This window comes from Notolabrus celidotus, chromosome 2 (assembly GCF_009762535.1).
Source record: "Notolabrus celidotus isolate fNotCel1 chromosome 2, fNotCel1.pri, whole genome shotgun sequence".
Taxonomy (NCBI): Eukaryota; Metazoa; Chordata; class Actinopteri; order Labriformes; family Labridae; genus Notolabrus; species Notolabrus celidotus.
In genome coordinates, this window is record NC_048273.1 from 36,466,500 (window position 1) to 36,479,666 (window position 13,167).

Below are 13,167 nucleotides of genomic sequence, written 5' to 3' on the forward strand. Positions count from 1 at the left end.
TGTGAGACTAATATCTTAGACTTCATAAAACAGACACTGAAGGGGAATCTTGAAACAAGTCCGCACTGTAAAAATGAAAACTTCAAATTGTTGGCCTGAAAATGACTTTTTGATTAAGTAAACAAAAAATGTTCCATTTAGTTTCAAACTAAATCAAAGTAGTTATCTCTACTACCTGTATGAAGTTTGTTGTGTAAAGTTGGTCTCATTTCATAAGTTAGGTTGGCAAAACTGTAAATTATGGGTTTGAGGCTCGGCTAAATGATTTGAGTATGCTTCAGGCAAAGAACGGGGTCTCCAACTCAAATCTACAGGGGTCTTCATCCACACTTTCAATTCACCACATGTGGGAGACCCCCAACTCTCCTGTCCTGTGTGGATGTGATCGCCCTAAAGGTGAGTGTGTGGTTTGAGTATTGTATTGAAACTCTAGCTTTACAGTTAGTCAATTGAAAGTGAGTTGATTACCGGTTACTGTCACTTTAATTTGCTCAGTTAGTTTAATAAGGCATGGTCATTACCAATAGTTAGCCACCTTGAACATTAGCTAGCTACATTTCAAGTGTGAAAACGGTGCAGTAACATTTAGGAACATTTTCAGAACAAACAATAATAAGTTGGAACAACTTTCACTTCTTAGTATGTAGAACTCAAAACTTTAAGTCACACTACATATGAATGATAAGTTATCTCAACAAAAACTCATCAGTTGGCTCAAATGTAAGATTTCTAGCTAGCCTCAAATCTCAAAAATCTAGTACAGACAGTTGACTTGAAATTTTGAGTTTTCACATCTTTTTGGTTTTAACATTGCAATGGTGTGCCTCAGTAGGAAGCTTCAAAAAGGACTTTAACAGCATCAGTTTTCTCTACCTGGGAGGTTGGATGTAATTATGATTTTGCACAAAACACTGAGCCTAACTTTCTCTAAGATATCATGCAAACCCTTCTATGTGAACATGTTGAATACCCTGTAGTGGCTGAACTAGTTTTCAAATGGCATTGAGACTTAGCTTTGCCTTCATACTAAGATAGCCCTTGCCATCTCAAACAAAGAACCGTAGGAACATATGGACCCACAATAAAACCCTATTAAACCTCAAATTGTTGTTTTTACACTTGGCCTTTGTCTGGATTACACAAACAAGATATAGTGTTTAATCTGTGAGCTTTGGAGGTCTTAATTAGAAGATTTGATTTATCCCCAGATGGAGCCGTTTCAAGTCTTTGTACTAAACTAAATGTGTGTAACATTAGCTGTCACCTGTCTGTAGCTTCACTTTAACAGACAGAAATAAGAGAATCCAAATTTTCTCACTGAACTTTCCCCAATAAAGCAAAATCCCAAGCCAGCCTTGCAGCACTGTACATGAAAGACCCATAAAAACATGATGTGTGCTGTAATAACTTCTCTCCTGTCGTGTCGAATCAGAGGAATTACAAATTGTAAACTGTAGATCTTTATCAGTGTTTGAGGTTTAACCAGCAGCCCTCAGAAACTGTTGGTCTTAAACTGCCATGCAAATCAGCAGGTGGACGTTTGCCTGCGAGTGTGTGAGATAAAGACACCTGCAGTTTGTCTGCTGACTGACGACACTGTCTCAACAAGAGCAGACTTGTTTACACCCCGCAACCTCCAGCAGCACTTCAGGATGATTCTTTTCATGCAAAAAAAAAAAAAACTGAACTCAATGACAATACTATACAAAACCCTTCCCCCACTGCCAGCTGATCCCATCTCTGTGCATGTGTGTGAGTGTGTGTCTGTGTGTGTATAGTTGGTGCTAGTGGTGGAGGGGAGAACAGCAGATGGCAGGGCTGCCCCCATCATGTCTGCTTTTTGGGGGGAGAACAATGCATCTCTCAGAGCTCTTATTAAAGGAGGGGAAGGGGATTTCAGTCCACGGACAGCTGGCAGGCAGTGTGCCTCAATCACACACACACTCACACATACACACTCCCTCTTTCTCCGTGTCCACACTCAGACACACACTCTGCAATTAACTGGCACGGGCCATGGCTTAAATATTTACCAGGCACATGCAAACAAAAGACTGGGCAAGAAAATAATGATTAATCTGTGTCTCAATTATATTACGACATTAATTTCATGATTGTAGTCTCTATCATGTTAAAAGGAGGTGAAATCTATCCCTGAAATACAGCCTCAGATATTTGTTATTCTCTTATTGATGTCTGTACAGTTCTGACATGTCTTTTGTTTTAAAACCTGAGCATTTAATGACGCTTCTTTTTTATTTTGATGCACTTTTTAAGAACTTTGTAACATGGCTTTTATGAAACGCAAAGAAAGATGAAAACATGTCATTTTTGAGTGCAGGTTGTCAATCAAATAGTTGTTCTAACCAATATTTACCACCACAAACTGCTCCATCAATGTATTATTCAGGCACTTATCGTGTAAGATGTTTAAGTTTGTTTGTTTTGAGCTTCTTTTATTGCAGAATATAACTTTTTTATCACTTAAACTCAAAACTTCTGGCTCTAAAATGCTGGGTTGAGTTCCAGTAGATCATACTGAATTGCTGGAAGGAAGAAATGATCAGTTCTCACACTTGAGCTTTTCAATTATTCACCTTTTACTGAGAAAATGAAACATTTTAATCACATTCTCTGATACTTATTTTGTTCTGAAGTCTTTCTGGAATATTTGGTGTATTTTTTATGGTTTCCTTCTCTTTTCTTCTCAGTTATTTTCCTACCTCTTATGACCTAACGTTACATTCCTAAAGCATTATCCTTTAAATAGAGTTCGTAATGTTTTGCTGCATTTTATGATCATTTTTATCTCCTTAAATCCCCCATCAACATTCCTGTGTCGCTCCTAAAACTGTAATGACTTCAACCTCATTTTAACAACAAACTCTGTAGCAGCAGGGTCTTAGAAATCCTGCTACACAACAAACACAACAACAAACTCTTTCCATGACACAGCCAGCTGAGAGGAGCGCTGCTGCTCTCAATCCAATTTTTGCTCAGTCGCCCCCCCTCCCTCGTCCCTCCTCCCCCATCCTCCTCTCCCCCTCTCTCCTCCCCTCCTCCCTCCTCTCCCCCTCTCTCCTCCCCTCCTCCCCCGTGCTCTGCTTTTGATCCCACAGGGACTTGCAGCCTTTGCATTCCGCTCATTCCAGCCGCGGCGAACAATCAGCTCTCAGTTATTTATTGGTGCTCTGCGCTGCGCTCCCTCAGTCTGCTGCTGCTGCTGTCTGCGCGCTCACACGGAGACTTTCATGGAGGAGAGCAGAGAGAGCACACTAATCTGTGGACTACGTTGTTTCAATTGAGCGCAGAAAACTGAGAAATAACACCACGCTACATTCAGTGTTTGGACTGTGATGTGACTTTATTTCGGTGAGTTTGTTTTTCGGTCTTTTCTCTCTCTCGAGTTGTGGATGCCTGATAACCAGACGTCCTCTCGGCACGGATGTTTGCATGTCGCAGTGTTGATGTGTGAAATAATGAGACTTATTAAATACAAGTTTTCAAGTTTTGTTTAAGACGTATGATCTGATGATTCTTGATGTGTCCACTTATCCAGAATTAGCTGTTAATTTAACTCATTTTAGTCTCTTTTCAACTTTAAGTCTTTAAATTGGATTTTATTACTTTCTTCTTATTAGAAAACTCCAGAACTCTTTTTAAAAAGTTTTCCATCTGCATGTTTGCATTTTAATTTGCTGTAGGATATTTTTGCAATGCAGCATATCATTTTATCTTTAAGTATTGCATATCTGTCTATTTGTTGTTGGGCAAGTGTGCAAAGTCAAGTCACTATTTATACAGCCAGCACATTAAATCACATAAAGAGTTGACCGAAACTGCTTTACAGTTGAAGTAGATGGTTAGAAACGTACTAAAATTAAACAATTGATTCAATTAGAAAGATCTTAGAAAGCTGTTTTGATTGAATGGCTTGTCAGCTGAGATCTATCAGACACACATTTGCTAAAGCAACTATTTGATGAAGTCTGTGATAGCATCTATTGAGGATCACACTTCTGTCTAACTGGGAAAGCTATGCTCCAAAGAGTGTGGGCCATAAAACTTGATACACACTGACTTCACTGTCAGGGGTATTTCCAGTAATAGCTCATGAAGTTATTGTGCAATAGAAATGTTTGTAAATTAATCAAGAGGAATGTTGGCCTCTGCTGTGGCTGCCATCATATTTTTGTAATGAAAACAATTGGGAACCATAGAAACATCACTGAGATGTAGTTCTTGTGTTGTGTTTCGCAGAGCGGTCTAATGATTTGGATTCTCTATTTCTTTAGATTTGTGATTCATAAAGCTCCAGACTTCCCTTGTTGGCACTATTTTCTGCTAATTTCTCACTGACTGAAATGAGAACCGCTGAGGATTCATCTGGCACGGTCCTGCACCGTCTTATCCAGGAGCAGCTCCGCTTCGGGAATCTTACGGACACTCGCACACTCCTGGCCATCCAGCAGCAGGCCCTGCGTGGAGGCAGCAGCAGCAGTGGTGGCGGGGGCGCAGGGAGTCCTCGCTCCTCTCTGGAGAGTCTGACTCAGGACGAGTCTCAGTACATGCAGATGTCCACACGACAGGAGCCTCAGGGCCAGGAGCACAAAGGGGACAGCCTGCACTCTGAGAGCCAGGTGTGCCATCTGTACCAGCTCCATGGAGAGGAGCTGCCCACATACGAGGAGGCAAAGGCCCACTCGCAGTACCTGATCTCCCAGCAGGCCGAGCAGGAGGCCCCCAGCATGGACGTAATGGGGGGTCACAGCGAGGGACAGTGGGATCTGAAGAGGGAACATGCTCGCTCCCTCAGCGAGAGGCTCCTTCAGCTTTCTCTGGAAAGGAATGGAGCTCGACACAGTGCAGCTTTGAGCTCCTCGCACAGCTACCCACAGCTGTACAACCATGTCACAAACTCTCATGAAGGGATGCAGCAAAGTGTGGACCAGCGAGGACCACCTCCGGACTATCCTGTCTTTGCCAGACTTCCTGGATATATGCTGAGCCACTCACAAGAGCATGGACAGTACTTCAGAGACCCTGCTCCTCCTCCCTTCTACCCTCAGCCTCACAGGTAACAGAAAGATGACACTAAAGGTTCAGACAATAGGAGGTCACAGTAACTGCCTCAGATAGTGCTTCATTCAGTGTTTCCTGCGCTTTGTGGTTTTGAGCAGTTTTGTAACTATTACTCATGTCTCCCCTCAGCAGGTATGTGTCTGCTCATTCCCAGGTGGCTCACAACACCAACACAATCGAAGCCTCAAGCAATAACTCTGCTCAGACCGACATGTTGATGCGGGAGAACGAGCGGCTCAGGAAGGAGCTGGAGGTCTACGCCGAGAAGGCCGCCAGGTTGCAGAAGGTGAGATGAATGGAGCTGTTGGCTTGTGGAGGGTGTGAAATCACAAAACCATAGTTTCCTGCCAGTGCAAGTCAGTGTGATGAGCTGTTTGGCTTCATATTTACTTCAAACAGGAGTGAAATGGACAACTTTCAGTCATTTTTTATCAATAATGTGCTCCACTGGTCTGGTTTTAAGAGCTTTCTCCTCCTATGGAGTCCCCTCAGAACATCCTCCCCCCTCTCTTTCAAACATGCTGGCATTTTGCCACAGCAGCACATAAATGCCTTGACACCTGGGACCCACAAGTGTTCACTCAGGAATGTTGATTCCTGCTATTCACTTGCGCATAGTATTATGAGCCATTTGCCTGAGGGCAGTAAAAAAAGAATGCAAAGATGACTAATTAGCCTCATTGGTATTAACTACTGAAAACTACACCACAGTGCAGACAATGACTGTAGCCGCCTTTCCCAGAGATTGATCATCTGCTCTCTTCTTCCCAGTTGGAGCTGGAGATTCAAAGGATTTCTGAAGCGTATGAGACTCTGATGAAAGGCTCTGCAAAGCGGGAGACTCTGGAGAAAACAATGAGGAATAAACTAGAGGCGGAGATTAAGAGGATGCACGACTTCAACAGAGACCTAAGAGGTATGTGTTGAACACCACATCTGTCCTGATGATGCCTGCTGTAAACTCGGTCTGACCAACATGTTGTCTTTATTATCCTCCCAACAGAACAACTCGACTCGGCCACCAAACAACGAACAGCAAAGGAGGCAGAGTGTTCAGAGCAGAGACAGCACGTCTTTGTTAAACTGCTGGAGCAAAGTAAGTTTACATCTGCATCATGTCTTTTATTAGAGGAACTGTCTTCTCAGTGCACGGCATAACAATGCTGCCAGAATCAGAACAAATCAAGTCCAAACTCTGCAGAAATTCTTCTAAATCTTTTATTAACACATGTTTCAATGATTTTTATCTCTCTTTTTACTGGTCTCCCCTTTATTTAAGTCTACCAGAAAGCTTAAAAGAAACATCAGTCAGCTAATATGATTGGTCAACATGGGTCCATCACTGTTACACAAGGATCTGCTTTAATATTCTCCTTTGAAACAGAACTTATAATAGAAAACAGTGCTTGAGGTGATTTAGAAATGTTGCTATCAGGTCTCTTTATCAGTGCAGCAATTTAACTTCATGGCTTTAGAAAACACAGTGAAGTTATTTGCTTAAGGAAGCAGCACTCAGAGGAGCTTCGCAGTCACATCGATTCACATCAACATAGAAAATGTTGTTTCAGTCCGGCTGAAAAATTCTCTGTATCAGCCTCCGTATCAGTGATCAAAACTTCTTCACCTCTCAAACTGTTATAATGTCAAACAGTTTCACATCAGTCAGGGTCTACAGGGGATTTTTTAACTGGATTGACAAATCTCACTTCCCTCAGAAACACACAACAATGGCAGGAACATATTTAAGCAGGGATTGGTTTCCTCCACTGTGAGGTGGTGGGTTATAAAAGCCTTCCCCACATGTCAGGACACAAATTGCTAACGTGAGAGGTACTCTGGGCACTCACTGAGACGCCAGCCATTTTTCATAGCTGCAGTAAATGTGGCCCGGATTCCAGGAATTTTTTTCAGTATTTCAGGCTGTTCCACCATTAGGACCTACCCCCTCCCTCCCTCCCTCTTCCCTCCTGCTCTACTCAGTTTTGCATCACTGCTGACTTCCCTCCTTAAGGGGAACTAGTAAGTCTAGGACTTCAGGGCATCCAGGCCTGACTCAACATGACCTCTGGCTGCCTCACTCTCCTTGTTTGGACATTTCTTTACCTCAGGGTTTCATCATTTTCACCCTGTTGTGAATATTTCTTTCCCTCTTTGCGGTTATACGAAGGAATGTGTTGCAGAGCACCATTCACATCATTAAATGAACGTAAGAGTAGGAAGGCCAGGCATAAAAAAGCAACTAAGAAGAGGATGTTTTATTCAATTTCAATGAAACCAAAATGCCGGGTACAAAAGTAACACTGAGCCAAAAACAAAATGTCAAATGTCTCTGTAATGAAGACAAACTGGAAGGGTTGATGCAAGTAGCAAGAAAAATGCATCAGAGGAGGCAGACCTTTTTCTTTTGGCATTTTGAGGAAGTGGAAATGTTAAAAATCGTCCTCCTCTGATTTATACTCATTCCAACTCTCAAATTTCACTGTTTTCTTCTAGGTTTTGACTTTTTTGGGGACATTGTCATCCTCCTCATTCTTAACATTTCTCCTCATTCTTCATCTAGTCTTTACTCTACTGTGCAGTTTTGACTTTACAGACTTGATTTATTCTTCAGAACTCCTTCAACATTGGCTGCAGTTACATAAACATCCACGCTTCCTTTTTTCCATTCACTCTGGAATGACAATTACACTTTTCTGTGTATATTTTAGTGTTCAACCTTAACCAAAACGTCAGATTCATTGTCTGTTAACAGTTATCTCGGAGCAACAGACACAAAAAACACGTCTGATTTACAATTTGTGGATGTGTGTTTTTTTTCTTCAAGGACCACTTGAATTATATTTTGAGCTGCTTGTTTACTTCTCCTCCTTAGAAGCATTCCAGAGCTTTTCCCAGTACAAGGCAATGCCTGTGTGCGTAAGTGGATAAGAGGAAGTCTGCATTCCCTCCACAGGCATGCAGGCGTGTTGTGTAATCAGCCACCTTTTTAAAGTGGCACAACAGACAAACTGGATTTCCTCGCTAAAACATTCCATAGAAACACAGAACAACTTTTAATGAGGGTTTGAAAATATCATTTTCATTCTTGATTGCAGGATCCAGGTCCAGAAACATGTTCAGACTGTCATTGATTCACATGCCTTAATGTCAGTGTAAATGTCCCTCGCTGGGTCACATTCCTTTCAGAATATCACTCACTAAGCAGATCCAGCTGATTGATTGATCCAATCAGTGGCTGCTGAAAACTCTTTAGATGAAGTTTACTCATCTTAAGCATTCATTTGACCTCATTTTCCAGACTGCTGTTGTTCCCCAGCTTTAGTAATAACCGAAAGCCCTCTTTGTTCTCTTTCTCTATCTCAGATGAAGAGCAGCAGCGGGAGCGTGAACAGCTTGAGCGGCAGATACAACACCTGCGCATCTCTGGGGAGGAGTGCCAACGGAGACGGGAGATCCTGGAGCAGGCTTTGGCTACGACTCAGGCTAGAAACAGACAGCTGGAGGAAGAGCTGCAGAGGAAGAGAGCCTATGTGGAGAAGGTGGAGCGGCTGCAGAGCGCACTGGCTCAGCTGCAGGCAGCGTGTGAAAAGAGGGAAGCGCTTGAGATGCGACTACGTACACGACTGGAGCAGGAACTGAAGAGCCTCAGAGCACAACAGGTGAGGAGGAAACACTGTTCTGTTTTTTCTTTGTCTTTCAACAAGTAGAGAAGAGTGGCAGCTCTATGATTTCCCATACAATTGACTTATTAGCTTAGCTTAGCATCAAGGCTTGAGGCAGGAATCAAGCATTTATAAAAGTTTGCTAAATTACATGTTGTATTTATATTTTAAGTGGGGTTTTTTTATCAATTGAGAGAGATCCAATACTTTTCTTAGCTGAGCTCAAAAGTGGTTGCTGTGACTTAATTTGAAGCATTTTAGCAATCTTTTATGGGTTGATTGCCAAGAAAACATAAATGAGCTCAGCTGAGAAAAAGGTCCCAAAGCAGATGAACAGCTGCCCTGGTTTTGACTTAATGCATGCTTTGTTTCATTGTTAAATCTTTAAAAATGTTCAAACTGAAACATTTCAGTGTATGGATAGAGTCAGGCTAGGTGTGAACCCTGTTGAATTTCTGTATGCTAAGCTAAGCAAAGCATCTGCTCCTTAAGATATTTCTATCATACAGATGTAAAAATGGTCTCAGTTTTTAGATCTTACTCTCATCAAGACTTGAGCAAATCATTTTGCTCAAGTGTCAAATTACTGATCCAAACAGTGTTTATTTTCTTTAAGCTTAATCTTTATAATTTTGTCTGTTGTTTCAGTCTCAGAACCAGGCAGCAGACTCCTCATCTTCAGAGCTGAGCTCGTCCAGGCTGCAGCAGCAGCTCAGGGAGAAGGAGGAGCGTATTCTGGCCCTGGAAGCAGACATCACTAAGTGGGAGCAGAAGTACCTGGAGGAGAGCACCATGAGGCAGTTTGCGATGGATGCAGCTGCAACTGCTGCAGCACAGAGGTATGTTAAATATGGAAACATGAAACAAAGATAAAGAAAATGTAGTGATGTGAAATGTATTCCAGTTATGTGAAGTTTTTAACAGTTTTCTATTTTCCTTGCAGAGATACAACCATCATCAATCACTCACCTCGACATTCTCCTAACAGCAGTTTTAATGAAGACCTGCCTTTGTCGAGTCAAAGACATCAGGAGATGGAGAAAAGGTATACATATGAACATTTATTTCCACCTCATCATTGTTAGATATTCATTTAATCCTGCTTCTTGGGGTGTGATCTAACTGTGAATTAAATGTGTTCAGGATCCGTGCTCTTCATGCTCAGCTCCTGGAGAAAGACGCCGTAATCAAAGTCCTGCAGCAACGCTCCAAATGGGAGCAGGGCAAGCTTCGACTCGCCAGATCCGTCCCCTCCATCAACACCGTGTCCAGCAACACGGAGAGCAAAGGTGAGAACAAGATGTTTCCCTCACTGTGAGGAATCCTAAATCTATAATGACACATGCTATTAGGCGACAACTGGCAGACTGGTCAGCGCCGCCAGACAGAATGTACACTTCCTAAAAAAAAGTGGGCAGTAGATGACAACCCTGTCGTGTCCCTCAAATAGACAACATGTTTTTAAACTGGAATGCATATCGTCTCTCACTCCAGAATAGCCAGATCCAGAATAGTCATGGGAAGCACTCCGCAGGGCAGATGTTCAGGAGTGTGTAAATGTAAATGTAAGCGTGTCATTAAACAGCCTCCTCCTTTTGTCTGTCTGTAGGAAAGAGCCTCTCAGATGACCAGACAGGTGCTGCTGCCCTGCAAATCAAAACCAGGGTGTTGCCTAAGGGCCTGACCCGGGACTCCAGCACCCAAAGTGATGAGGCCCAGGAGCCAGAACCCAGCAAGACTCCTGATGTGATCTCAGCAGCTACAACTAGTGAGTTGATTGCTCTATTTGGCATTTCTCATCAAATCACCACCACACAAAATACTGCTCTGAAAACTTAGACAGACGACCCTTTGATTCTGATCCTGTTCAGCCCCTATCAAACGTGAACTTCTGACATTATTTGGAAAAAAAGTCCAGATAAAGTTGTGATGAAGAATCCAGCCATTTGTGTTCACACATGCAGCCCACCTGGATAACAATTCAGGAGGGTTTTGCATGAGTGAAAGGGGCTTTTGGATCAGAATGAAAGAGGTGTTCGGACAACAAGCAAGACATTTTTTGCAGCACTTTTGCATTTAACTGATTTAAAAGACACAAAATAATGCAAATTCATGTCACTCAAACACTTGATCAAATTAGCCTTCAAACTGTCACAGAAGACACTACAATGAAACTCACACAGGTTGAGAATCTGCATTTCTTCTGGTCTTAACTCAGCTCTATGAACTGATTGCATTAACAATTTACAGATCTACAATTTAACCTCTGTTTAGTGCAGCTTTGCAAACAGCAGCTCTTGCAGTTGTATTTGCTTTAGCATACCAAGGTTGTTTTTCTAATCTGCTATCTTTATCTTAACTGTAGACGCCTCGGAGGAGCCAAAGGCAGCACTCAAGACATTCAAGAGCATCAACAGCTCAGACGCAGAGGTAGTTGAAATCCTCATTTGAGTGCTCGCTGCAGCTGACATGACTGAGCGATGACAGAGACACTTGGCCGGGTTGTTAAAGGCCTACATGACGTCTGCTGCAAGTAAAGAACGTCTGACTGTCTGTCGTCGGAGTAAATGAACAGAGTCCAGAATGAGGCATGGTTTGGAGAGGAGAGCTGAGCTTTCCTTCGACTGTGCAATGACTCATGATTGTGAATTCCTAAAGGTACATGGACTGTTTGAGCGCTACGATGGGAAAGGGGCTGCTGATTGTGCATACGTTGTGCATGTGACTTTTTTTGTTATGTATTGTATTTATATTTATATAAGTGCTGCTCATGTTGTGATGTTATTTGATGTTTGAGACGTAAGAAGCACATGGATCACTTGTCCTGCTCTGCTCCACTTAAATTATAAACCCATGTACTCACTTTCCTGGATTAAGTTTAAACATATCTATGTTTCATTCCCAGTAGTGATCCTGTTACCATGCCCTCTCATTGTAATGGGAATATTTATATTTAAAATGACTCAGTGTAAGCATCCTTGCGTGTTTCCATGCTATGTTTGAGGATTATTCTGTTTAACAGAACAACTCAAACCTAAATTAACAGTTGCTCCTCTCTTTAAAATACATTCGGGCCCCTACTCACAGCTCAGCACAGGATTTGGAAACTTCCCTTGAATGCGGAGCCTCCAGCACCTCCGCTCATTTCTCTCTTAAAAAAGCCTGCGAGGATTGACAGCGTTTCACGGAGGTCTAATTTTCCAGATCCCGGGTTAATGTTGGGGCCTCACATGGCGGCTGCCCAACATTTCACTCCCCTCCGCTGACACGCTGGAGCTAATCTTCTCACATTCCCCTCGCTAAGGGAATGCTCCCGTTAAAGAAAAAAGGCTATCTAAAGTCTGACCCCTCGCCCTTGTTAAAATGGCACACATTCTCCACATGATTCCTCGTCCTGGGTTGGTTATTTCTTCAGAGCCGTGGTGGCTGGTTCCTCCATGAGCGCAGAAATGGTCAACTATAATTGGCCTGCATTTGCTACTCTATTTGTTGTCCCCATCACTGTGTTATATTCAGACGTGTTTTCTCCATTGCTCACATTTCTGACTGTACCCCCAACATGGAATCTTCTATTTATTTCTCCCTGCATGGTGCGGGATCACTGGACACTGCTGAATGTAGACTCCTGTTTTCCAAGGCTGTGTTTTATATTTAACTGGAAATTCAGATTTCCTCAAAGGGGAATACAGCTGAAACTTAAAAGTGTCTGATTTTCAACCTGACAACATAAAGACATGAGTATCTGTGTCAAGCTCCACAAATATCATGTGAAATGTCAAACCTCTGGGTTCCCCTTCATACTTTCCACCATTTTTCCCGTCACAATGCATTTGCTGGTCAATGCAGTGTGTCCTTTGACGTAATGCCCTTCACTTTGTTTGGAATGTGTTTACATGAATGGCTATTTGAAGTGAGAGAAGTTAATATATTTTCCTTTTTGTCTCCATTTATATTTTCTGTATTTGTATTGTTTTCTGGTGCCAAAGATGTACTCTAAGTTATAACCGTTGTCAAACACAAAAGGTCCCGTCAAGGCGCCTTGCTTCAGCTGGTTGACCCATATTTTTTTTGTGGCTGTGAACTTTTGTAAAGGAAACATTTGTTTGTACGCCTTAACATTTCACCATAGATTAAAATTCTTAATATATGTCTCAGAAAAGTTTCTCTGTTTGATTTGTTGCATTCATTTTAATACAGACAATACAGTGCAGAAAAGTCAGACCTGTCCGATGAATGGGGTCTTGGTAAAGGTTGATCATCTTCTTTAAAAGACATCCACTTAGATCCCTCATTTTTAGTTTAATCAACACTTTTATTAAGTAAAAATATAACTTGAATCATAAGACACTGAACAGGAAACTCTAGACAGTGCATATTTTTAAATGAAGGGATACATTTACTTTACAGTAGTCAGAGTATGTCT

At 42.1% G+C, this 13,167-nt stretch overlaps 1 protein-coding gene across 3 annotated transcripts; it reads left to right on the plus strand.

Annotated features, from left to right (window-relative positions):
* The first annotated feature begins 324 nt into the window (after nt 1-324).
* amotl2a (angiomotin like 2a) lies at nt 325-12,903 on the plus strand. Of its 3 annotated transcripts, none has more exons than XM_034676904.1 (12): nt 348-396; nt 3,120-3,372; nt 4,296-5,077; nt 5,215-5,368; nt 5,854-5,998; nt 6,086-6,178; nt 8,446-8,741; nt 9,393-9,583; nt 9,688-9,789; nt 9,888-10,033; nt 10,354-10,512; nt 11,110-12,903. In XM_034676904.1, exons 3-12 carry the CDS (start codon nt 4,365-4,367, stop codon nt 11,193-11,195), a joined length of 2,085 nt encoding a protein of 694 aa, XP_034532795.1. In that variant the 5' UTR covers nt 348-396; nt 3,120-3,372; nt 4,296-4,364; the 3' UTR covers nt 11,196-12,903. The 3 variants fall into 3 exon arrangements, with proteins under 3 accessions (XP_034532787.1, XP_034532795.1, XP_034532778.1); XM_034676887.1 differs by having other exon boundaries at nt 349-396; nt 5,212-5,368; XM_034676896.1 differs by lacking the exon at nt 3,120-3,372 and having other exon boundaries at nt 325-396; nt 5,212-5,368.
* The last annotated feature ends 264 nt before the right edge of the window (nt 12,904-13,167 follow it).

Bases quoted from the DNA above. Each gene is read 5' to 3' on its own strand.
- amotl2a (XM_034676896.1), top strand. From the start codon at position 4,365: ATGAGAACCGCTGAGGATTCATCTGGCACGGTCCTGCACCGTCTTATC. The intron at 5,078-5,211 runs GTAACAGAAAGA...GTCTCCCCTCAG, and splicing joins TTCTACCCTCAGCCTCACAG to CAGGTATGTGTCTGCTCATT. The intron at 6,179-8,445 runs GTAAGTTTACAT...TCTCTATCTCAG, and splicing joins TGTTAAACTGCTGGAGCAAA to ATGAAGAGCAGCAGCGGGAG.